This window comes from Monodelphis domestica, chromosome 6 (assembly GCF_027887165.1).
Source record: "Monodelphis domestica isolate mMonDom1 chromosome 6, mMonDom1.pri, whole genome shotgun sequence".
Classification (NCBI taxonomy): domain Eukaryota; kingdom Metazoa; phylum Chordata; class Mammalia; order Didelphimorphia; family Didelphidae; genus Monodelphis; species Monodelphis domestica.
In genome coordinates this window covers 66,958,518-66,984,252 of record NC_077232.1, presented here as the reverse complement: position 1 = coordinate 66,984,252, position 25,735 = coordinate 66,958,518, and the positions used below count along the sequence as shown (strand labels likewise).

At 38.4% G+C, this 25,735-nt stretch overlaps 1 protein-coding gene across 22 annotated transcripts in view; it reads left to right on the top strand.

Annotated features, from left to right (window-relative positions):
• The window catches only part of SOX6 (SRY-box transcription factor 6), a 673,059-nt gene that overhangs the window by 290,575 nt on the left and 356,749 nt on the right, over nucleotides 1–25,735 (top strand). For 21 of the 22 annotated variants that reach the window (XM_016423408.2, XM_056802165.1, XM_016423409.2 and 18 more), the window contains one exon: nucleotides 4,648–4,888. In XM_016423408.2, the coding sequence (XP_016278894.2) occupies nucleotides 4,652–4,888 (237 nt within the window). In that variant the 5' untranslated portion in view covers nucleotides 4,648–4,651. Of the gene's footprint in view, nucleotides 1–4,647; nucleotides 4,889–12,228; nucleotides 12,560–25,735 lie in introns of those variants that run through there. The other variant, XM_007497035.3, reaches the window with a different exon arrangement.

Below are 25,735 nucleotides of genomic sequence, written 5' to 3'. Positions count from 1 at the left end.
TGCACTGTATTATAAATAAACAGTTAAAAAAAAACACCAAACAAATCTGTTGCATCTCCTTTTAAGATTGTACCACTGTAGACACTTGTTCTAGTAAGTAGAATTGGGCCCATTTGATTGCATTTAAATTTCTCATGCTTCAGCAGTTTGGCTGGGAGCACAGTAAAGAAAAATCCCATGAGCGAGGATAGTTTAGAATAATAGAACTTGATTTTGTGTATTATCGCGGCACCATTTGCGCTGCTTCAGTTAGGGTTGTGTCAGCACTTCCATTATAAACCCCTGTTTTCAGGGGGTTAGAGCTAGGGAGATATTTTTTTAATACAAATTAAAAAAAACAATTCATTGGATGGATTCTAAGTTATAATAGTGTAGAAATAAAACAAAGTATAATCAAATAGAAATTGACCACTTCCACCTTTTTTTGGGGGGGGAGGGGAGATGACTTTTCCCCTTGCTTATTATTAAAATGTCAATATCTTACAGCTAGAGTCAAAATACTGGACACTTAGGTGAAAAAAAATTTTTTTAATGCAGAAAACACTGATCTAAGCATTTCTTAAAAAGCATTGCACTTGACTTTTTAAAAAGCTAAACTGTGGGCATGTTGGATTTATATGGCTGTTAAGGGGAGCTGTTGTGGCAGAGTGGTTATAGTACTGTCATTAAGAATAGTCACATGTGTCTTGCCAGCTTTGAAAATATAGTTTTCAGAGGATCTAGACAGGAATCTTATAAGAGTCATTAAAACAAAACAAAACAAACAAACAAAAGAATTAGTAACTGAGTATATACCCAGTAAAAACCTTTTAAATTATAGTGCTTCAGTAAATAAGAAGTAAGTTATAAATTTAAACCTGAGATTCCAGAACCTTTCCATTTTGGTTCATAAACAAACAAAAGAAATCAATAATTCTAACAAATACAAAATATCTTCAATTTATACATTCTTAAGAAAATAATTTTATTTCATCTTATTTCAAAATTTTTGATAGCTATCCTGGGTTACATGCAAGAAACTTAGTAAGATAAAGCTACATAGCCAAAGAGAATGTTGGATTTTTTGAAGGGCCTTTCCTGGAATAGTGAAAAGAACACAGGGATTTGGAGTCAGAAGGCCTGTATTCAAGTCCCCAAATTGAATTGATTACCTGTGAAAGTATGGGCATTCTCATTTTTCTTCTCTAATCCTTGCTTTTCTCATCTACAAAAATGGAAGTAACAATAGTTTTGTTACCTACCTCATGCTATTTTGGCAGCAAAGTATCTTCATTGCTCTAGAAATGCAAATGATGATTCTCATTTACCCTAAAACTTTATCTGGCATCACTAGATCTACAATTGTAGAAATTGGTAGAAAATCAGGGTTCTAATCTGTCACAGGAAAGACAACTGTCATGTTCTAAGTATGTGGAGGCTTTTCTGAATGGTCACTGGAGGAATCACCAAAAGCCTGTTTATGAAGTCGAGGTGAAGCCTTTCCCGACTAATTATATTCAGCGTGTAATTTCTAAACTTCACTCTGAATTTTGATTTTCAATTAACACTCCCAATTTGAAGATAATTTTCTATTTAATGTAATTGCAGGAAATAATTTATTGGCTGATTAAGACCGAGGGCCCAGCCTTCCTTAAGAAAACACTCCCTAACAAACCAGCCTTGAAACCCAACTCATAGTTTTGGCCAGATTTAGACTATTTTCACAGCTGCATGGTTGTGTTTAATGAGGATGGTGCACTATTGTTCCTTGGTGCAATTTATAGATGGAATTATTCTTAAGAGACTGTTTTCATTTCTGGTTCTGTGTCATGATTGATTTATCCCAGAGCAATAACCAGAGCCATTGCCATTGGAAGGAGCCAATTCAATTTGTAATAAGATGATGTCTGCCTGTCAGGGAGGTGAAACTACTGGGAGTATGTTACATTGTGCCTTTCAATTGTAGTAAACAGTTTTTTAAAAATATCTCTAAAATGGCAGCCTATTTATCTTAATATGAACATTTACATTCTTCCCTATATGAGAGCTTCTCTTTTCATTCAATCTATGGAAACATCTCTTTTGTTTATAGCAATCTTCTGAGAACCTTAGGTCACGGTTTTTAAAAAGTGATCCACCTTGCTTCAGAGGTACCTAGAGGGTCAAGGAAAAAAGATCCAGGTGGTCTTATAGACTCACTAGTGTTCTTTGAGGGTATATCACCTGTTGGTTATTCTTAGCCAAGCTGGGTATGTCTTATTTCTCTTCCCTGTTTGAGGATTCTTCTGCCAATATTTCCTACCTTTCTCCTCCAGGGAAACACAGAGATGGATTCCTCTGTGCCACTTCCTGTTGTTTTCAAGGTTCCATTTTTAACAGAGCTTTTTGTTCTTATTTGTAGGATGGCTATTATAAACAGGTACTCATATTTTAATATGCTTCAAAGGACTTTCAGGGCTTGTACTACTTTTATTTAGAACTATGCATAATTAGATTAGCTGATCCTATATTAATTTTTTTCACTGTAGGATACTAAATCTGAGCCCCCTCATTAATTGTGAGAAATTTAGCATTAGCTGTTAAATCCTATGTGAAACATGGGCTGCTACATAAAAACTACTGTTTAAATTGGAATTAACTTAATTATTTTTCTTTGCACTTGATATTTCCTTCACTGCAATATTCATGAAAGCATGTGACAGATTTGTAAATTTAACTGTTAATCTCAGATTTCTAGACCCTTTAATCAGTATTTATTTGTCTGTAGAAACAGTACTAGCAAGTTAATGATTTGCTAATTTGAAAAATGCTCATGTGGTTTCCTATGTTAACTGATTTGTGCATTTTTTAAAAAATGGTATGAAATCAATTAATGTTTAAGAGCAATTAAGGTGGGGAATCTTCTTCCTTTCGTTACATTGCAGTTTTAGTACTAAAGATGTTACAAACTTGAAGTAGTTTCAAAAATTTGGGAAAAGTGTGTTCCTGTTGTCATGCCTCTGAAGCTATGTTTTCCTGATTTGCATTCATCTATAAGGTTAAGAAAATCCTTTTCTTGAGAATAAAGTTCTACCATGTTAGAAAAAAAATCAGTTGAATAACTATAGCTGTCTATTCTCTGAAAGAGCAGGACAGACATTGTATCTTCTTATCCACTTGTTGACTCCTCTAATGGTTTCAGATAAGAGTTGTCAATACGTTTATATTGGGCCATATGTATGATGTATGTATGTATGAATGAATATGTAGTCATTTGTTTTAGAGGACAGATTAAAAAATATTATTCACTGCAGTCATTTTACCATTCTCATTTCACTGGATTCTTAAAAATGCTTTGTACTATCTAATATAAAATGGAAATATAATTATTTCAGGCACTCAACTCAAATGGTACAAAATTGCTTTAAGACTAATCACACATTATCAGCCAATCAATCAATATGCCACTTAAACTTTTATAGCAGTTGACATGTAAATATCTTGAAAATCTTTGGAAAAGAATCAGATTGGCTTCAAAAAGCATTAAGTACAGAACTCATTAATAGAAGGCACAAACTAAATCAGAACTCAAGAATCTGATTTGCTTAGGACTTCCATAGTAAATCATTTACTTCCCTGGCTAAATTTCCTAAGGGCCCTAGCATTGACTTTCTTCCTCTATGGTTATAATTTGGTTCTTATAAAGGTTATTGGAGGAATTTAGGCCTTTGGATTCTTCAAATCATGCTCGCAGATGACTAATTTGGACCCAAGGAAAGAGGGATACAGACTCCAGAACTATTTCTTAAAATCCTGTTTGTGGGGTTATTAAGAACAGAAGAGAAGAAAAATATATGATAAATTTTGATGAGAATTCAGTAGTTATTCAAGGAAAAGATGGAGATTTTATAGTTCTATCTGGATATATAAGACATCCCCTTCATAGAATGTTTAGATTATATAAGAGCTTTAGATCCTGGAGGGGCTTTGGAGGCCAGAACTGATCTAAAGCTAACATTACAGAGGAGGAAACTATATTTATATTTATATTTATATTTATATTTATATTTATATATCATTTATATTGGGGCCTATGTATGAATGAATATGCAGTCATTTGTTTTGGAGGATAGATTAAAAAGAAGTGAAATAACTTGTTCAAGGTCATAAAGTAGCAGAAACTCTATGCTCCTGGAGGGGTATGAACTATTTCATTTTTGTCTTTGTATCTTCAGTGCCTCCTATGTCAGTACTTTGCACAGTTTATGCTTATTAAAATCTTGTTGCTTTGACTTGAATGGAAACACCTATTCTGTTTTCTCCTGTCCATCTTCCAACTGGGAGAAATTACTTTTTAAATATAGGGTTAGGCTATCCATCAATCATTATATTTACTAAATACCTACTTTGTTTCAGTCACTGGAGTAACAAGTGGATCCCTTCTCAGAATATCTTTAAATACCTAAAATAAAATACATAAGATATCAATGAAAACTAATTATATTGAAATAATGATGTAATTTTTTTTTCTCACTTAAGTATTCAGCCTTCCCTGAGTTCTATCCAGGGGCCTATTGGGGGTCTTTAGAACCCAAGTTAATAATAACCTTTAGTTTAGAACTGGTGGAATTCTCTTCCCTTTGACTCCCGTAGTGCCCGTTGATCTATACTGCCTTTTTCCTTCTGCAGAAGAATGTCTTCCAAGCAAGCCGCCTCTCCATTTGCCTGTGCAGCTGATGGAGAGGAAGCGATGACCCAGGATTTGTCCGCTCGGGAAAAGGAAGAGGGCAGCGACCAGCACGTGACCTCCCACCTGCCTCTTCACCCTATCATGCACAACAAACCTCACTCTGAGGAGCTACCAACTCTTGTCACCACCATTCAACAAGATGCTGACTGGGACAGTGTAATCTCAGCCCAGCACCGAATGGTAAGTCTGCAACAGGGAAGCTCTTCCTCAAGTCAAGCATGACCCATGAGTCTTTTAAGGAAAAGTTACAAAAAAAGCTGGCCATGCTCTGCAGCTCCTGGTACGGCCTCGTGCTCTCAGCTATTAACAAAGCGGCTAAATGGCAAGGACCAGACAATGTTTGACAGGCGGGTGGTTTGATATTTAACAGATGTGCAGGCCCAGGTTGACCTGTCAACAGCTTTTCACCAGTTCTGAAGGGCATGCTCATCTCCCTCAATGCACAGGGGGTAGGTAGACTCAGGAAAATCACAGTATAAGTAATGGTCCGATGGAGTGCGCCTGTGGATTCATGTCGTATAATCTCATTAAGTAATCATATGTATGGGAATGAGGTCATATGGGGAATAGATCTTCAGTGAGGAGATGCAGATATTCATCATACTCTTCCATGGTCACATTTGATTTATAATGAAGCTTTTCTAGCTCATGTACCTGTGCATTAATTTAAAAAAGACACAGAAAGCTCCTGAGTATCACTCCATCAGGCTGGAAGGAGTTTTGCCGGAGGCAGAAACAACTGCAGATTCATGCCATATATCAGCCGGCCTTTCTGAGGTTAAACACCAGCTCCAACTATTGAAATAGACACCATTAATTAATATGGGAAACACAGTCATTACCACATTTTAATCTAAAAAATTCCCCTTTTAACTATTTGGAACTGATGCCTCGGTGCCCTTCAATAGATGAACAATTGTGGTCCCTAGTCTATATTTTTGGCCTTAGGTTTATTTTTTAAGGAATGGGGATTCAGACTTGCCTTTTTAGGAATGATTTAGAAAACCTTGGTTTCCTACCAGTACTGCAATAGTAACTTGCTTTTGTACGATGATTTAAGGTTTACAAAACACTTTTCTCATGGCAACTTTGTGGAGGAAGATAGTACAAGTATTATTAGGCACCAGGAAGCTGAGGCCCTGGAAGGTACATGGAATTCCTCCTGACGATATCACTGATCTTTTTCTGAGGGGGCATTCCAGTCCAGCATAGTCCAGGTCTCTTGAGGCCAAGGCCATCCATTGTTTTATCCACTGGGCCATAGTCTCACCAGGCTCTCTACATTTCCATTTTTTTTTGCCAGCCTCTAGAGGCAAATGAAATGGTTCTATTTAATGATAAAGCACCTGTGTTTAATAAGTTTGGGAATCACATGGCTCACATCTTTACACATTTTTATAGACATGAGTTAGATGCTGACACACCCAGGGCTGTGGCACAACCAGCCAGGAGTAGGATTAGTGATATCTTCATTTTACAGATGGGGGAATAGATCTTTTCTGGGCAGAGCTGAAGTCTTAAAGTGAATAGGAAACATCTCAAAAGATACACCCACTGGCAGACATTCTTCATGGTCAGGCCTATCATTGGCAAGCAGAGGATGCATAATTCTATATAGGTTAGGCAGTTTCTTGGAACACACCATAGTGGATTGACCATTGGCAATATATTTAGCCTATTTGGGTCTCAGTTTGTTCATCTGTAAAATGGAGATAATAAAATGTAAAAGTTCTATAAAATGTCAGTTATCATTTTTTTTAAAAATACCTACCTTCTGTCTTAGAATCAATTCTGTGTATTGGCTCCAAGGCAGAAGAGTGGTAAGGGCTAGGCAATGGGGGTTAAGTGACTTGCCCAGGGTCACACAGCTGAGAAGTGTCTGAGGCCAGATTTGAACCCAGGATCTTCCATCTCTAGACCTGGCTCTCAATACACTGAGCAACCCAGCTGCCACCTGTCAGGTATCATTATTAAGGGTGATGAGAAGGGAAAGGCCAATGGATGAGTCAAGACTCACATTGATCAAGGCTCAAGCACAAACATTTTAGTCATTGTGCTTAATTGAAAATTTGATGACCAGTTCACCAGGTAACCACAAAACAAGAGAGGAAAGGGTAAGTTCCAGTCTCTAATGTTCTCTTCCTCTTACCTTTCTCAGAATGTCCAAAGCAGGCAGGATTCAGCGGAGTTCTGAATGTCATTTGCACATCCAATTTAGGGGAGACTTCATTCCCTTTTTTTTAAACCCTGACCTTCCATCTTAGAATCAATACTGTGTTTTGGTTCCAAGGCAGAAGAGTGTTAAGGGCTAGCAATGGGGGTTAAGTGACTTGCCCAGGGTCACACAGCTATCAAGAGTCTGAGGTCAGATTTGAACCCAGGATCTTCCATCTCTAGACCTGGCTCTCAATCCACTGAGCCACCCAACTGCCCCAGAAAGACTTCATTTCAAAACACACCATCCTCTGTTGCTTTCTTACCTGTATTTGTTTTAAGACTCTTTCAACTTCTTCTGTCTTGAAAGCTAATGGAATATGAAGTCACGGAAGTTGAGCCCAGCCCTAAAGGTGGCTTATACATATCAACAGGTTCTGAACAGGTTTATTTTAAATTACTTTGGAGAGGTCGAACTACCACACTGGGGCCTCTTTCTCCTTTAGGTTCTACTTTGCTTTGGGTGAGTGGCAGAAGTATTCTATTGGAAGAGAGACAGGGAGGGGAGGCAGAGGGTGAGGGAGGGAGCTGGAATGCGAAGCACAGGGATGGCATACTTCAGAGCCTGAAAGGGATTTTAGAGATCATTAGTCCAATTCTGTCATTTTATAGATGATGGAAGTAAGGCCCAGAGAAGTGATTAACCAAAGTCATACAGGTAGTATATACTGAATGAGGCAGCGAGATGGAGCAGTGGATAGAATTCTGGGCTTGGAATCAGAGAGTTTTGGATTCAAATCCAGCCTCAGATACTTACTCCCTGTGTGACCTGGGTAAGTCACTTAACCTCAGTTTCCTCATCTATAAAATGGGGATAACAGTAGCCCTTACCTCATAAGGTTGCTGTAACTATTGAATTATATAGCAAATGGAAAGTGTGTTGCAGACTTTATGAATGCTAGCTTTTAGTTCTTAGAAGAGTCAAAGTTTGACATAGGTCATCTTGCTCCAAATCCAATGCTCTTTCCTCTCCACCTTGAAAGAAAAGAAAGGAAGGAAGAAAGAAAAAGAGAAGAGAAAGTCTAACAGCCAGCAGAAGCTCATGGAGTCAGTGGCTATTGAATAATCAATGAGTAATAAATGATATTGATAAAAGGTTATAGACATGCTTCCCTGTGAAGTATATTCTGAACCTGAGCCTTGTTTGGTTGACTTCTCATGAATCCTTCTTTTTTCAGGAAGGCACCTTCTAGAAGGCAGGATAGTAAGGCCACTAGTTTTATTGTCAAGAAATCAAGTGTTGAAAGAAAAAAAGAAATTCTACAAAAGTCCTGAGCAGGGTTGAGACAGGAGAAAGACAAAGTTATATTTCTGTAATGAGAATTAGACTATTTTTCTTAGTCAAAATGTGTTTTCATAACTCAGAGTGCATTGTTTTTGTTCTGGCATGGGATGGTCCCTGCTTTGATCATTTATCTGAAGACTCTGGAAATGCAAATGTTTTGTGATTTGAAATTTTGGATAAAGGACCTAAGTGATCAGCTATTACCTAAATTTTTATCAAACAAATTTTATGGTAGACTTTTTTAAAGCTATAAGTACATTATACACAACCACCAAAAAAGCATATTGGCTAGAAATGTTTTCAAACTTTCCCTCCCTTTTGATATCAAGCATTGCTTTCCACTGGGGCCTTTGTGAATTCTGAATGTCTGGAAGCCAAAATATTTTGTCTTAACTTCCACTCTATAGTATTTCCCAGCTGTGTACTTATATGGTGTAATAAAAGGATTTAACAAATGGGAAATAGCAGCTGCATTTGGAGATTCCCTTTGTGCTCCCGTTTCATTTGATAGATGCAGCAATGTGTAACCAGTGCAACGTCAGACCTGCAATGACTTAAATTGCAGGCATCAGTTCACCAGCCAACTTCACTTTACTGTACAGGGAAGAAAGAACAACAAATTTCAGAGAGTGGTCAAAAAAGCTGCAAATAGGCTGTTTTTCAGAGAGGGCAAGATTAGAGCCAAATAAAACTTAATCTAATTCTGTTTAATAACCAATTTGAAGTGTTGTACAGGTAGGATATGATGGAGAAGTGAAACTCACAATTCCCTTCTGGAACAGTTAAAATTCCTGACCCCAGATTAGCTCATGTAAAATAATGATATGGAAGGAGGAGCATTTTTACAAAGTGATAGGCAGTTTGAGTAATGCTATTGTTATTAGTGTCGTATGCCTTGTGTCATTCCCTATACTCATGGGCAGCTGGAAGAGCAGGTACCATTATCCTGTTATATTTTATACTCAGGAAGAATTTTGCTTTTTAAAAATACCTTTTTAAAATGCAGAATCTCTCCCTCTCTCCCTCTCTCCCTCTCTCCCTCTCTCTCTCTCTCTCTCTCTCTCTCTCTCTCTCTCTCTCTCTCTCTCTCTCTCTCTCTCTCTCTCTCTCTCTCTCTCTATCTCTTCCCTCTCTCCATCTGTCCTTTCTTCCTTCCAATTACAAGGCAGATCTGGTGTGAAAGAAAGATAGGTAATGATGTCACAGAAGGAGTTCGGGGTTCACATCTAGGTTGTGCTCATTAAGATTTAGATTATTTTACACAAGTCCTGTTAGCTCTGGGGTCTTCAGTTTCCTCTTCTGTGAAATGGGTTAGATTAGAGGAAAAGGAAGGTTTCTTCTAGCTTGAAATGCTACAAGTCTATAAAATTACCTACTGGAAAGAAAAGAGACCAACAACAATATTGATAATAATAATTATAATAAAGTCTCCTTTTTAGGAAGTTGCTCCCAAAGTTGAGGCAGCACAGAGTTGAAAAAACAAACTATTGCTGTTATTTTCCCTCCTTTTCCTTCATAGCACTCACTGTTATAATAATAATAACTAGCATTTATATAGTTACTTTAAGGTCTGCAAAGCAATTCATTATATCCTGCCAATAACTCTGTGAAGCAGATGCTATAATAGTCTTCTATTTTACAGGCAAGGCAACTAAGGCTGAGAGAGGTTGCTTAGCGTTACATAGGTAGAACGGGTCTGAGGCAACATTCTATCGGTCTGCCAGTCAACAAACATTTACTAAGCATCTGTTATGTATTGAGTCCTATGTTAACAATGCAGATACAGAGAAGCTACATACAGGAAAAATAAGAAATCAAGAGAGGGAAGATTTCAGAGTAAGAGGGATAGGGAAAAGCTGTAGATGTCTTAGCTATATTCATTTTATGAAAAACAAATGACTCATTTGGTACTGGTAATCCACCACCTAGAGGAAAGTTTTAAACAAGCAGAAAATAGTTTTTATTTAATATTAGTTGAATTTAATCAAGGAAACAAACCAGAAGTTCTTATCAGCAAAGGCATAGGGAAAAAAATAATCATTTGAAACTGAAAGGTGAGTATAATTCTGATTTTGCCCCCAGTTATCCTATTGGAACCTAGAATTTTTAGTTGTTTGATTGAATTTGCTTTGGGAACTAATTTGGTGCCTTCATGTGTTGGAGTTTTGGCAGTAGGACCTTACTCATTCTGTATCTATCTCCTCTTTTGATCTAGCCATGTTCTCATCCTGGCTCTACCCAGATCTCCTATAGTCTATCTCAGTGGAGTCTTACAATCCAAATTGTTTATTGACAAGCTTCTTAGGCAGCAATATCCACTGAATTCTTGCTAGGAACAAACCTTTATATTTAGATGCCCTTGATCAAAAAGAAAAAGAAAATGCAACTTTTTGTCAGAGATGCTCTTGTCATCTAGCTGGGGAAACAGAAAAATACTGAAAGCAACAACTGAAGAACACATATTCAGAGCAATAATGTCTGTTAATGCAAATAGGCATATTCTTCCATGAAAACATATCAAGTGATGAGTGGATGGCAAGGATGGCATTGAACAGTCAAGCAGAGTCAATCATGGAGGGTTTCCTAGAGTTTTTGAAGGAGAAAAGGGATGAGAATGAGTAGAAAGAAGGGGAGGAAAGCAGAGCTTACCTGTAAATCAGCTGCTGCTGTAATGGCTGGAAATGAACTAACAGAGAAAGGAAGAGGTGATTCTTGGATTTTGTAGAAGGTTAATCTGAGAAGTTATGATAAAGTAGATCAGAGAGGGAAGCACTTTTTTGTCTTTTCTTGATTAAGGGAAGAAAGATTGATGGAAGAAAGACATTTTAAGAAGACTAGTCTTGCAAGTTGTTGTGTGAAGGATGTCTTCAAGAGAAGGGCACTTTTAAAAATCAAGAACTCTATTGGAACGAGATCTCAGGGGCCTGAAATGATATGTAGATTGGGAGAATTAAAGGAAAGGGGTAGATTTTTGAGACAAAGCAAAAAGATTCAGTAGGTCCTCTTGGTTGGGAATAGGAAAGAAGGGGAAGTTGGATAACTCCAAGGTTGCTGGTGGGTAATAACAGAGTCATTTACTTGGATGGGGAAGGTTGGGAAGGGATGATATTTATTTCTGTGTATGTGTGTGAGAGATGGTGGTGGATGGAATGAAGATGGAGACTTTTCCTATAAAAATGCTGAGTTTTAGTTACTGGAAGAACATTTAATGGAAGATGTGAGACAAGAGAGAATCAAAGTCACGGTAGCCAGAGCATCTATATCAGTGAGTATTGCTGAGAAATAGTGAGATATGCCTTAAAGTCTTTGTACTAATGTTTGTGAACCAAATTAAGAAATTCAATTAAGTTCATCTACTCCCTTAAGTGGCCAACCTGGGTGATATAGGGAGACCATCATTTTAATTCAATAGTTCAGTAATAATTCATTTTAATAAGCATGAATCAAGCACCTATGTACCACCCAATGCATCCCACCAGGCACATGGCTGCCTGGACACAGAGTCAAAAGAAATATTTCCTACCTTTAGAGAGCTTACATTCTTTTGCAACAGTATTTAGGTCCAGCCTAGTCAATGAGCTACCTTTACCCTCTTCCTACCCCCAAACCTCAGAGTAGATCAGCTCCAGCATCAAAAGGATTGACCTTCCATGGCTAAATTTTGGCTTCTCTTAGTTTAAAAGCATTTTTGCACCATAAATTAATGGTGCCAGTAATGCCCTTTTGTTGCAATGGAAAGCTAGCAAAAGCAAGAGTGTTGACATACCTAATTAATTAAGAACTGTCAGGAACAATGCTTCTCTGCTTGCAAACAGTATCTACTCTCTGCCCCTCCTACTCAGTCCAGTCAAGTTGCTAATCAACTCCTAACTGTTTCATACAGTTCACTTGACAGAGTCCGAAAAAGCCTGGAGTGGATTCTGCACTGTTTCCTGGAATGGGACTCTTGTCACTCCATGATAACACAGTCCAAGGATTTTCAGTAGGGCTTAAATCTTTTTCAGCCATGCCTTACTTTATGGCAGCCTTTAAAAAGATTTTTAATCTGGTTACCCTTTTAAAGAGTTTAAAGGCTCGACCTGTTGCCAGTTCTTAGCTAGTTTTAGCCATTTCGTTAGCACCCAAGTACAATTGCTTTCTTTCCCATTTCTGGGGATTGTACCTGTGGAGTTGCAGTGAAACAGATCAGACCGAACAAATTCCTATTAGACTGGGGCACGTGGAGAGAAGGCTTGTAATGGTCTGCATCTGAGTCCAGGAACCATCCAAAGTTCATTTGAATCTTCACCCAGGTTCATTTTTCAAGGTACCTGATTGGTCCTTCGTGGCATTGGCAAGAATCCAGAGACCAGGTGAGTTTCAGACAAGCACAGGGTTTAGTGATTACGTTTCTTCTCTGAAGCATTTTTCACCAAGCAGATGTGGAAGGTAAAAAGGAAAGCTGCGGGTATCTGGCTCATGGCTAAGGTTAGAGGTGGAAATAAGAGGAGTGTTTGTCTATCAGAAGTGTGGCAGCCATTGCCCTGAAGAAAGCAAAGAGAGTTTGTTGCTTTTGGTTTCAGTAAGCACACACATACAGACACTCCACCCTCCCACCCCTGCCTGAAGCTTTAAATTGTTACTACTAGCACATGGCAGCTTCTGTTTTGGATCTTGTTTAGCAATTGAGGTGACAGCAATTTATTTACATTTGAAATCAATGTAAAAAGCATTTTTTATTTGCATGACAACCAGCAAGATAGTGTATTTGTGTAGTTAACTAAAGAGCCAATTAAAGTTGTTTAGTGCCCATAAATTAATCTCTTGTATTTTCATGTGGTTAGCTTATGGCTGTTCTAAAAACTCCCTAAATCTGTAAGGTGTCTTAAATTAAAAAAAAAATGCAAATGCAATTTTTTTTTAATGGAACAGGATAGCTTTCTCCCTCACCCTCCCACCCAGGTACCCTTTCTGATCATGATTGTGCCAGTCTCTCTGCCATTAATTTCACATTAATGGGTTACTTTTCTTTATTTACTTTGTAATTGATTTTTTACTCTCCTAGTTTGTTTTATGTTTTTATTCTAAACTTCACAGACAAATTTCACATCTTCAGTATTCCAACTAGAACAGAAATAGAGGATTACACATGAAACTGCTGATCTCTATTGTCCACAGCTTGCTGTTCTTTGAAAGTAGATAATAAATTCCACCTGTAGCTTTCACAGCTAGACTAACAAACAGGTCAGTTTTCACCAAGGTATTTAGAGAAAAGTTTCCTTCCTCTTTCTCTTCCTTTCTGGGATATTGAGGATACACTCTCAGAGAGTTTGGCTTTTTGTTTTTTCTTCTTGGGCAAGGAGGAATCAGGTATGCATGGTGATTAACACACTCCAGTCATTAACATGTGATTATGTGGGCTGCATATTGAGCACCTGCCAAAAGATAAAATCCAGCCCTTTGCTAGATCTGTACAAGGACTTTTTGCATTTCTTTTGTACTTTGACAGCTCAAGGAAAATCAGAACCTAGTATCTTTGTTCAGAGTAATAAAATTGTGTACACAAAATGTCTTCAAGGAGACAGGGGAGATGAGATGCCAGGTTTGTTTTTATTTTAATCGTCTAGGCTGTATAAGATCCAGTGGCTGGGGCTAGTAGAGCACTGAATGTAATGTGAATCTCTTAATGTACTATATTACTGACATTCACTTACAGCCTACAACATTCCTGCATGTTTATAAGGATTATCTATGCTGGGATTCGGCCAATATTCTTCTCATTTGCTCTGGTTTTATGTGATACCTTTATGTCTCATAAATGTCTTGTTTTTCTTTCATTCTCCCTAGTGCTGCTAGTATACTTACTGCTTGCAGAACACATGAGTGGTACTGACTTTGCTGACCTCTGCTTTTGCCCACTGTCCTTCTGCAGTCACTGCTACAAGGCCAAAGTTTGCCTTGTGATAGATGGGGCTTCCAGCACTTTTAAAAAGGGTCACTTTTCTCTAATTATTTAGAAATGCATAGTTGCGTGTGATTCATTGCATTGTAAACTTTTTACAGTTAAAAGAGACCTTTGACACCATCTAGTCCAGCCTCTTCTCATTTTGCAGAGAAAGTCAAAGGCTAGAGAGCTGAAAAGACTCATCTAAGGTCATACAGTCCTTGGGAGAACCAGAATTGGATACCAAGTTACCTGAATTTTTAGATTTTATATAATTTCTGCTTCTTAGTGCTGACCTTTCACAATGCCACAATGATGGCACCAGGACTTGATGGGAGAGAATCCATTGTGTCTAGTAAAACTAAACTATGCCCAATTCACTCCTTTAAAAAAAAATCTCAAAGCTTAAGCCATTTTGATGAATATATGTGCTCTCCACTCATTTCCTCTCACAACAAGGTTGCTGGACACACGTAGTAACAAAGTGTGCTTCCCAGTAATGTAGCGAAATGCATGCTCCTTGACATTATTTTGGTGAGGGAGTGTCATTTAATTATTGAAGAGTAAAAGTGACACAGGCTTAAACTTTTCTCTGTAAGGAGGTCTATAAAAGGTGTTATTTTATCAAAACAGTTTGTATAGGCTACTCAAGAAACAGATTGAAGTCTAAGGAGAGATGGTTGGCTCTAGTCCAGGAATCCTTAATCTCCTTTATATCATAGATTTTACTTCTTTGTCTATGTCTGGTGAAGCTTTTGGACAATTCTCAAAATAATTTTAAATGCATAAAATAAAATATTGTCGGATTACAAAGGATACCAATTCTATTGAATGACAGTTTAGTGTCAGAAAGATCCCATGTGATCTAGCAGCAATGAAATAACCACAATAATTTAGAAGTAGTGACAAAGCTAAATGATACTTTGAGATAGCTTCAACAATCAAATGTGAAAATATCAGTGATATCTGTTGATGACAAAGTGATAAGCTTTAGTTAGAGGTTAGTGAAAAGATGCATCTATTCATCCTACACTCAGCCCACTGAGACCTCCTCTCTGTGGATCCCAGGTAAAGAACCTGGGAAGAGGATTTGCATTGGGAATTAGGACACTGGAGTTCAAATATGGAGTCAGAGAACCTGGCTTTGAATACAGTTCTACTGCTTACTATCTATGTGACCATAGGCAGGTCACTTATCTTCATCAGCCTCATTTTTCTCATCTATAAAAGGGAGAGATTGAATTAGATGATATCTAAGGTCTTTTGTAGCTTTAAAGCTAATAAACTATATTCTTTAGCTATCTAAGGCCCCTTCCCACCCTAACATTCCATGGTCTTATGTTCCAAATTCCCTTCTAGTTATTTGAGCGGTCAGATCAGAAGTGGAGAGAAAAGCAGTGTTAGGAGAAGAAGGCAGCATGTTGCTTTGAGGATTAGAATTGAGACTGTTTGCCACCTTAAAACCCCTTTCCATTTTTGGCATGAAAGGGGCTGTTTGTAATAAAGGTAACTTTAACATAATGAACCTTCCATCATTCACTCAGAGAGTCCCAGATGATCAGGTTGAAAGGGCTCTCTCTGATTATTGAGTCAAGCCACCTGCATCAAGCAGGAGAGACCCTCCTCTGTTTCTTCCATGAACATATCTAATCTTGCTTGAACGACTCTAATGAATGTGCCTTAATTACCTTGATATGCAAATTATCTCACTGTTTGATTGTCTTCAGCCTGCAAAAGTTTTTCCTGCTTTCCAAGATAAATGTAACCTTTTTAAAGAAGAAAAACTTCAGCCTATTATTCCTTGTGTTAACACAGCTTTAAAGGCTGGTGGGGGTGAGGGGGAAGACAGTTATTCTTTATCACATTAGCCTTGTTAGTATTATTTTGGTATTACCACATTCCCACGACCCTACTAGCTTTTTTTTTTCCTTCTAAAGGCAATACAAATTGAGTTCCATTAATATCCCAGGGTAAGTCATATTCTAAATTCCAAAGTATATATTAGAAACCTTTGCTAATAAACTTTTACAATCAGGTGGAAATGAGAAATGAACATTTATGTGTTTCATTTGTCCCTATTTCATTAGTGCCCTGGAAAATGGGAAATCTTATTTAATAATGTGATTGCAAATGATTTTGTAAACATTTGCTTTCATCATAGGATAACTCAGATCTGGTTCTAAGCACTCACATACTTTCAGGCCCTGAATAAACCCAGTCTTAAGTGAGACACAACTTTCTCAAGGATGAGTCCTATTGGAGGTATAGACAGAATGCCTTAGAGAGAGTTTCGTTTATAGCTATCATGCTTTTATGGCAGCTCTTTGCATCTATGGCTTTAAAAAAAATTAGTTCTAGCTTTTTTTTTTTTCTAGTTTCTAGTTTTAGTTTTTTATTTCTTCCTGATTACTGGGATAACCTAGGACAAGCAAATGTAAACTACCACTGAAGTGGGTTATTTCTCGGTGTTAAAACATAGCCTATAAATGCTTGTTCTCTCTTTCTTTCTGAATTTTTTTAGCTGTAAAATTTAGGGTTAAGGGATTTCCCTAGATAATTTCGTGAAGAATAATGTGCATAAGGACAAGGATAACTGTCCTGCCAGAAATTTGAAAGTTAGAGAGATCAATGGCCAAAAGTCTCTAGATTTGCCAGCATTATATGTTACCCTTCATTGTGCCTGAACAGTGAACTCACTAGGCATGAGAGGTGAGAAAGGATGTCAGACTTAGATTCCTTCCCCCACTTCTTGGCATCAATTGCATTCTATTTTCCTACTCACTTTTCTTTTCTATTTTTTAAGCAAACACACAAAAGGAATCATTTGCTCTTGCTTTGAACTGGGATCCATGTGGATTTAGATCAGAGCAATAAGAAAAGTAATTTAAAATTTACTGGAAAAAGACTTTCTAATTAAACTCATCATTGTCATTTAATCCTATCCGAAGCAGTACAAAACCTCTTGCAAATGTTATTCTTGTGCAAGGATGAAGAGAAACAAGATGCAGAAAAGAAGGATTGTGAACCTTCTCTGGGTGGCCCTGAAGACCCAGGGCAAGTGGCCTGCATTCAGAGAGGTGCCCTTTCCAGCTGCCCAAACACATTATTGATAAAGAGCTTGCCTGTTCTGCCAGCTCTTAAATTGCATCACAGGACTTTGGCAAGCCCACAGTAAGCTCTGTGAGTGTTTCATGTCAAGATTGGAGAGGGAAGGGTGTGTCTGGAACTAAAACACATTAGGTGCCTTGGCTAGGCACAGTCATTGTTATAACACAACTAGTAGATAGACTGAAATGACTTAGGTGGGCAAGAGCAAGAGATAGAAAGAGTGGACCCTAGGGCAAGAGGAACCCTCATAGCAGAGGAAGGATTTGGGCTCCTGACTGATCCCTTTCCTTATGCCTTTAACTGTTCAACTTCATTCTTCTCTGTGACTTGAAATTGGCTGTATTGAGTTAGTTAAAATAGGTTGTCTTCAAATAAACTCTTAGAGAAGGTGCAGCAGAGTGGGAAGAATAAGGACCCTAGCAGTGCTTATTCTTCTACTAACTTGCTGTGTGACCTTGGGCAAGTCCCTCCCCTCTTTGGATCTTAATTTCTGTGTGTGTGTGTGTGTGTGTGTGTGTGTGTGTGGCCAAAATAAGACATTCAACTAGTTGAACCAGCAGGGTTTCAGCCAGTTTGATGATCTAAGTCTTCTGGCTCTGGCTATTTCATTCTAGTTCCAATTCATTGTACATAGCAGTAACAGTGAACATTTGTTGAATATTATTGGATGTTGAATAGGCAGCTCATTCAGTTTGTTTATGATCAACTGAGAGATAAATGGCTAGGTCCATGTAGCTACAGAGATTTGGAGGAGGTTTGTGTAAAAGGGAGGGGATAGGGAGGTAGCTGGAACTCTAGGTGTGGAAATACTTTCCAGTAATACAGATTGGCAACTCATCAACAGATTATATAGTCACTGAGAGTTGCCTGTGGGGTCCTGAGACTTACCCATGATCCCATTTTCTTAGAGGCAGGTGGCATACCCTATGTAATACAAGATTCTGCTCTACTCCCCATTTTGAGGGGGAATATAAATGTTGGGTGTACCAGATATGCCGAGGCACAGTCTTTGATGAATGTCATTGTGACTTTTTTCTAGATTTGTTTTTAAGCTCTTTTTTTTGATCCGATGTCTCCCTAATTCTCCCAGTGTATAAGTGCTATGTCCACACAGAGCCCTGATCTTACTGCTGACTGACACACAAGCTCTGACCTGCTTCAGAGGCTAATTCTTCCTTTCTTAGGTAGCTTTGTGGCCTTCTGCTCTTGAAGTCTTGCTATACTGATCCTAGACTCAGTGTGAACATCCAAACAACCTTACCTCTACTGTAGCTCAGAACTCCTGAATTCAAGTTCTCACCACCAGCCTCAGTTTCCCTAGTAGCAGAGACTATAGGCACTACCACATCCAGGCTGTTTATATTTTAAAGGAACATTTAATGTAAAAAGTTAAGCTTTAGCTTGATAAATAAAATAATATTTTAATGACTGTATATTCAATAAATGATCATCTTAAAATGAAATGCCCTGATTATATACCCTAATGAAAGGTACTGTGGTCTCTTATTGGTGGAACATATCCAGGAAGTTTTCTCAAATGCCAGAGGTTATAAAACATTCATCTCTGTGTCATGGGCTTTTGGAATTATGATTATAGATTTTAAGCTGAAAAGGAAACTTAAGGGAGTTCAATCAGTTCAAGACCCTCATTTTATAGTTAATGAAACTGAGGCAGACCCAGAGGAATGAAATTCTTGAACTAATTTGACTAAGCTCATACAACAATCTGTTGATATTGACCTGAAGGAAGGCAGAGTTCTAGATCCATAGAACATTTTGGAAGGCATTGTGTTATCTCTGGGATATTTGTACAAGTAATCTAGATAGTGCTTGTCCTCAAGGAAGGGGAGCCAAAACCTAAAAGGGAGCTGAAAAGATAGAAAAGGAGTGATGGTGGCATGGGTGGAACAAAGTGAAGGACTGAATCTGGGAAAAGTAAGACCAAATCTGGCCAATCAGAGCATGGAGTAGTTCCAGGGATGGAGTCAAGTTTCCAAAGAAGTTCCCAAGAAATAAGAAATACTACCATCTGCTTTCTGAAAGGATTAGAGAAGCCACAGGCCTAGAGGGCTTTCTCTCCTTCTCTCCACTTCTTGGTCTTCCTTTAAGTTCCAGCTAGGATTCCACTTTCTGCAGGAACACATTCTCAGCCTCTTAGTTCTAGAGTTCTGTTGATTGTCCCTCAATTTATCCTGTTATATGTAGCGTGTTTGGACATAATTGTTTGCATGTTGTCTCCTCCAATAGACGATGAGCTCCTTGAAGGCAGGGACTGTCTTTTGCTTTTCTTTGTGCTTCCAGTGCTTAGCACATAGCAAGTGCTTAATAATATTGTTTTTTGCTAATTGATAATGGCCCAAGTAAGTACAGGGACAAATACATATTTATTGTACTTTCATATTTCCTATCTTTATATATCAGGGTGGCTACTGTACTATTTTTGGTCTCATAATATTTCCTTTTCTTTGTGTTGAAACATTTTTGATCATCTTTTTTAAAAATCTTTTAAAAAAATCTCTTTCCTTTTAACATAAAGAGGCTGATATTCTAATCTAGCCAGGCCAGCCAAGTGAGAAAGGACCAGTTTTATACTTGGTAGTTATAGGGAGGAGAGATCTCTCTGGAGGAAGAGTCACATACACTAATTTGACTAGGAAATTTTTTATAATGAAGTTAGTAAAACTAGGTAAGTGCAGTCATGCTATTTCAGTTGTGAGAAAGGTACTTATAAACCTTGTCTTTTCTACTAAAGACCGATTTGAATAAGATGGAGAAGAAATCACATACTTCAGTCTTGTGACTGGAAAACAATATGTTTACCAAGAAGAATCTGTTGTCAGTTTGAAGCAAATCCAGTATTTTATACTCATATGGGCTTTTTGCCAATGTAAACCCTCTCAGGTAAACATAAAACAGTTACTTTTGCCTCTGAGAAAGAAGATTACATGTGTTAGAGACTTCTTTCTAGCAGGTTACAAGGTTAGACATCCTTGATAGCAGGAAATTCTCAATGGATGTTGGATCTGAAATTAAGCTATCCCCTTTCTTCTCTTTCAGTCACTCAGCAATTCTATAAATATAAATAAATAAATATATATGTATATATTTCACTGCCTGGGTTAGGATTAGAAACATTCTTAGGGAAGATTTGCAAATGTTCTTGCCTTTTAAGAGTAATAGAATATTACACAGCTTTCTGTTAAGTTTCAGAGGTTGGAACTGGGAGCTATCTGTAAATTACAGAAAGGCAAATTTTGGTTTATTAAAAAGAAGCATTTCCTAAAAAATACAGCACTTTCAAAATGTTGCACTATGCCTTGAGACATAGTGAGTTCTTCAAGTGAAGGTCTTCAAGTAAAGACTTGGTGGATACATTTTGTGGAATGTTGAATTGGCTGTCAAAATGGAGGTTGTACTTCAATGGACTATTAGAGTGATATCGAACCTTTTAGAGATAGAGTACTGGGCCCTGCCCCCACCCCAGTCCCCAGACTGAGTGCCCTGCTGGGTCCCTTTCTCTTTGCCCCCCTCTTACCCTTATCCCCAACCCCCTTACACAGGGGAGTGAGAAAGGGTTTCCATTGGGCTTTTGAGCAGAGGGGCTGGTGATGTGAGGAATGTCCTCAGCAAGTGAGAGAGGGGAGGGGAGTGGCTGGAGTATTCTGTTCCCCTCCAGCTCTGCCACCTGTGAGCCACCCACCTTATCCCTTGTGTGTTTCCATTGGGCTGTTGGGCAGAGCAGTGGGTAATGTGAAAAAATGTCATCAGGCACAGTGGAGAGGGGTAGGGGAGCAGCTCTGCCCGAGTCCTTCTGCCTTTCTAGTAATGAACCGGGGGAAGGGGGGAATGGCAACTGCATGCCCATAGAGAGCACTCTGTGTGCCATTTTTGGTACCTGTGTCATAGGTTTGCCACCATTGGATTATTGGATCTCCTTTACTTCTCAGAGGCAAATGAAATGAAAAATGATAGAAGCATAGTATCAGCTCACTTACTTATGGATGGGCCTCAGATCAAGTGGATAACAATCAGTCCTGTGTATTGGATTTTACCTCATCAGCTCCAGGCAATAACTCCCTAAGTTGTAGAGGCAGGCTATGGCTCCTCCAAGGAGTAAAGGGGTCACAGCACTGGTTTCTAGCTTCTTTATATAGGGGGAAGCCCTCCAGTAGGTTCAGGTGCCTGGGGCCCTCACCCAGCATTTCTCATCTTTGTATTGGGAATTCTTTGCTTTTACTGTCTCTATTCCATGGATATTGACATTCTCTGTATTGTAAAGTCACTCCCCTTTTTGAGATTCTTAACCCAAAGGGTCCACAGATTCATAAGGGGTCTGTAGGTAGATTTCAGGGGCTCCATGAACTTGAATGGTAAAACATATACATTCATCCTTACTAACCACTGATTTTCTTTGTAATCTGACATCTTTTATTTTAAGCATTTAAAAACATTATTTTTCCTTAGTGTTATTTTTAGAAAAATATTTACAGTCATCCAGAACCCTAGTTCTTTTAAATATTCTTAATTTATGATGCATATTGGTCATGTATAAATATACTCCCCCACTGGAAAGAACAAATACTGTTTAATAAGGAAATAGACAGAAAATAAGTTTTTTTTACAACTTCTGCAATTAGTGAAACACATTGACAAGAATGCTGGGAACTGAGCAAAAGCTTATTTGCAGCCAACAAATCCCCATCCACTAAGACACAGAATATACATAACAAATAAGTGACTTCTGTAAAAGCCTTGGTCATAATTCATAGACTTCACAAGATTGTCAGAGAGGTTCATGAGAGAAAAAAAAGTTTAAAAGCCCCATTTTAGTGGTTCCTTATTGTCTTAAGGATACAACACAAGCTCCACTTTGGTATTTAACTCTTCACAATCAGACTATGGCTTGCTTTTTCCAGGCTCATTTCACATTTGGCCATTTTACACCTGTTACATTCCACCTATGTTGCTCTGTTAGCTATTCTTCCATCTTATTATTTCATTGGCCTCCTTGCCTAGATTGTTCTCCCATACCTAGAATATCCTCCCTGTTTGCCTCCTTCCTCTCCCTCATCCTCTTTGTATCCCTAGCCTTCTTCAAAGTTCATCTTAAATACAATCCATCACATGAAGTCTCTTTTGATTCCTCTCCCCAGCTCTTAGTGCCTCCTTTCCCTCCAGAAATTATCTTTACTAAAAAAAAAGAAATTATCTTTACTTAGAAGGGAAGGAAGAAGGAAGGGAAGGGAGAAGGGAAAGGAGACAGAGAGGAGCTACCCTAGTCATGGAGGTCATGCAGAAAAGTATTTTAAGATCCTAAACAAGTTTTCATGAGGAGAAGGGTTGCCTTCATATTCAGAGTGGGTCTAAAATTTACTTCATTTTAAACTTGGCTTGCTACTGATTGACTATAGGATTGTTTTTCTATGGAAGGACAGAGGTCAATTTAACTGAATGAACTTTTAGTAAGTGTCTACTAGTGCCAGCATCTGTCCTAGGTGCTAGGAATACAAAGACAAAAGCAAGTCTTTTTGGGGTAACACAACAGGTACACAAGTAAGGTCATATCACATATACAACAAATTAATACAAAGCCATTTCAAGAGGGAGAGAGTGCTAGTGACTGGGCAGGAAAGGGCTTATAGAAAAAGTTGTTTCCTGGTGTTTTCTTCATCAGAAATGATTGAGTCAGAAAATGCCTTTTGTGAAGGTAGCATTCCTTCCCTACAAAGATCTCTGAGGGATCCCAGAAGAGCAGAATGTAGGGACATCTCTGTCATAAGATGTCTGCAATGTTTCCCAATGGACACTTTCCCTCTAGTGACTTTTTTTTAAAACCCCTACCTTGATCTTAGAATCAATACTAAGTGTTAGTTCCAAGGCAGAAGAGTGGTAAGGGCTTAAGTGACCTGCCCAGGGTTACATGACTAGGATGTGTCTATGGTCAAATTTGAACCCAGGACCTCCTCGGTTTTTATCCACTAAGTCACCTTTAGTGACTTCTAAGACTATGATAGAGCCCATGCTGCTTTCTGGGCCGGTCCTAATAGCTAGTATGTGATTAAAACTAAGCGAATTTGATGTTTGTATAAGACAGGCCAATCACGTAGCCCCAAAGGAGATTCATTTGGACTTGGTTTGAATTGAATTTTTGCTTCTCTACAGAATTTTGCTGCTACTACCTTATCTGTCTTCCCTTGCAATGAAGAATCTTGGGTTTCCCCTTAGTCTTTTGTTCAGACTATTGCTCTATCTAGTAAATTCCCCTACCTTAGGGTGATCGCTGGACTACTCCTAGTCAAGGAATACTTTAATTTGTTCCCTCTTCTACTTTCTGTGGGCTGACAGTTACTTCTCAATGTGTTTGGTGGCTGGTTGTTTAGTTTGGTAATCCATCAATCAGGAAATTTTATTGTGTACTCATGCTCAGCTCCATCTGAGGGTAAGTAATAATAACGAGCTAACATTTATATAGAACTTTAAGGCTTGTAAAAATGCTTTCTATATTATCTCGTTTGATTCTTTCAGCAATCCTGGGAGGTAGGTGACACTTATCCTCATTTTACAGATGAAGAAACTGAGGCAGGTTCGTAAGTAGGAAGCATCTGAAGCTGGATTTGAACTCAGATCTTCCTGTCTTTAGGCCCAAAGCTCTATTGATTGTACCACCTAGTTACCGAAGGTGTATATATAACTTGGTCTCTGACTTTAAGGAGGGTAGGAAATGAGTAGAGACAAGCTGTAGACACATGTGCATATGAAATAACCGTGAATAGTATGCAACTTTATAAAGTCAGAAAGGCTGAATGGGGATTTTAGGAGTCATGGAAGGCTTCTTGGAAAGGTGGACTTGAGTTTGCATAACTTCCAAGGAGGGAAACCATTTCATACAGGAAGAACAACACGAGTGAGGATGCTTAAATGGGAAGGAACCTAGCAGAGGATCATTGATCTCAAACAGAAAGGGATCCTAGAAGCCTTTGTCAGGCTAATGGTGAACTTTTTAGATGCTACTCAGGATTGGTGGTTAGGAAGGAATAGCAGTTAGCATTTTATTTTTAATTTCTAATTCTTGGTATCACACCAAATGCTAAGAAACTCTGAATTGCATATAGTTGCTTCTCATGAATTTCTGGCTTGTGTTTTATTAGATTTCTGTTTGTACTACCATGTATTTGCTTGCCTTCCCCAATTACTTCTCCAGGGTCTTGCCTTGGCCTAGGGGTGACTTTGGGCTCTCCAAAGTCATTTTAGCAGAGTATAAGATGAAAAAATTTTGAGTGCAGAATTAGTGATTGACAGGCAGAACCCTCCAAGTTCAGATTGGCTACTGAGGAAAGAATTTTTCTAACCTTGGAAGGCAACTCATTAAATCACCTACTAAGATGTGGAGAGAGAGCAATAGACAAACACATAAAGGAAGACAGAGTCAGATCCAGAGCAAAAGACACACACCCAACACACACCCAACACACACACACACACACAGATGCAGACAGACAGACAGACACTATGAACTATTTGGGTGGAAGCAATACTCATGCTGATGAAATCATGGAGCCTTAGGGTACTGAAGAAAATGTTGAATTGAATTGATTTGAAAGAAGCATTTTGACTTCTTTACCTACATTTTACATACATAAGTTGAATGTAATGAGCTCCCCCTGATTCTGAGAGAAACATTCTTCTGGATCTTTCTTCCTAACTCAGCCTGGGCTCCAGTTTGGGTTTGAGATGAGTGTGAAATAGAAATGGTCTGAAGACTTTTGTTTCCTAAGATTGACTCTTATGGATGATTTGAAGAATTTGAAGTCAGATTTGACGAATGGGGGATTGAGTGGGGGAGTCAGGGTTAGATAAAGCTGGAAAACAGACATAGGATCCAGTTCTTTACTACCAAATGAAGACTCCTTTCAGGGCTACCTGTGCTTTCCCTTTGTGCTATCTACATCCTCTGCCATTTAATACAGAGGCTATTTCATTATCATTGTCATTTCACAAGAGAGTTTAGAAGAAGAGAGATAATCTTCCTTATGTTCTCTCTTATCGCAATGAGCTTTGTCTTTTTCCATAATGAAAATTCTTGTAATTTTTTCCATATTGTCTCTCTTTGGAGATATGTCTTAAACTTTTCAGTGGCCAAGATGTGGTACGATCCATCTTTATGAGGCACATACCTTGTTATAGTTGTCGTATCATCTCATCGGAATCAATCAATACAAGGCCAACACCGGTGACTCACTTGAGTTTGGGGGTTCTGATCTGTAGTAGGGCTATAGATGCTCAGGTTTTCATACTAAGTCTGAAACTAATATGGTGAGCCCCCAGGAATAGAGGAGTATAAGGCTGCCTACAGAGGAGTGGATTAGTCCTGGCAGTTTGTGAAAAACAGCAAATTCAAGCTTCCCTCCTGATCTTGATCACTATTGGGATTGAGCCTACAAATGGGTGCTATACTTCTAGCCTGGGTAAAATAGGGAGACCTGGGCTCTAAGAGAAA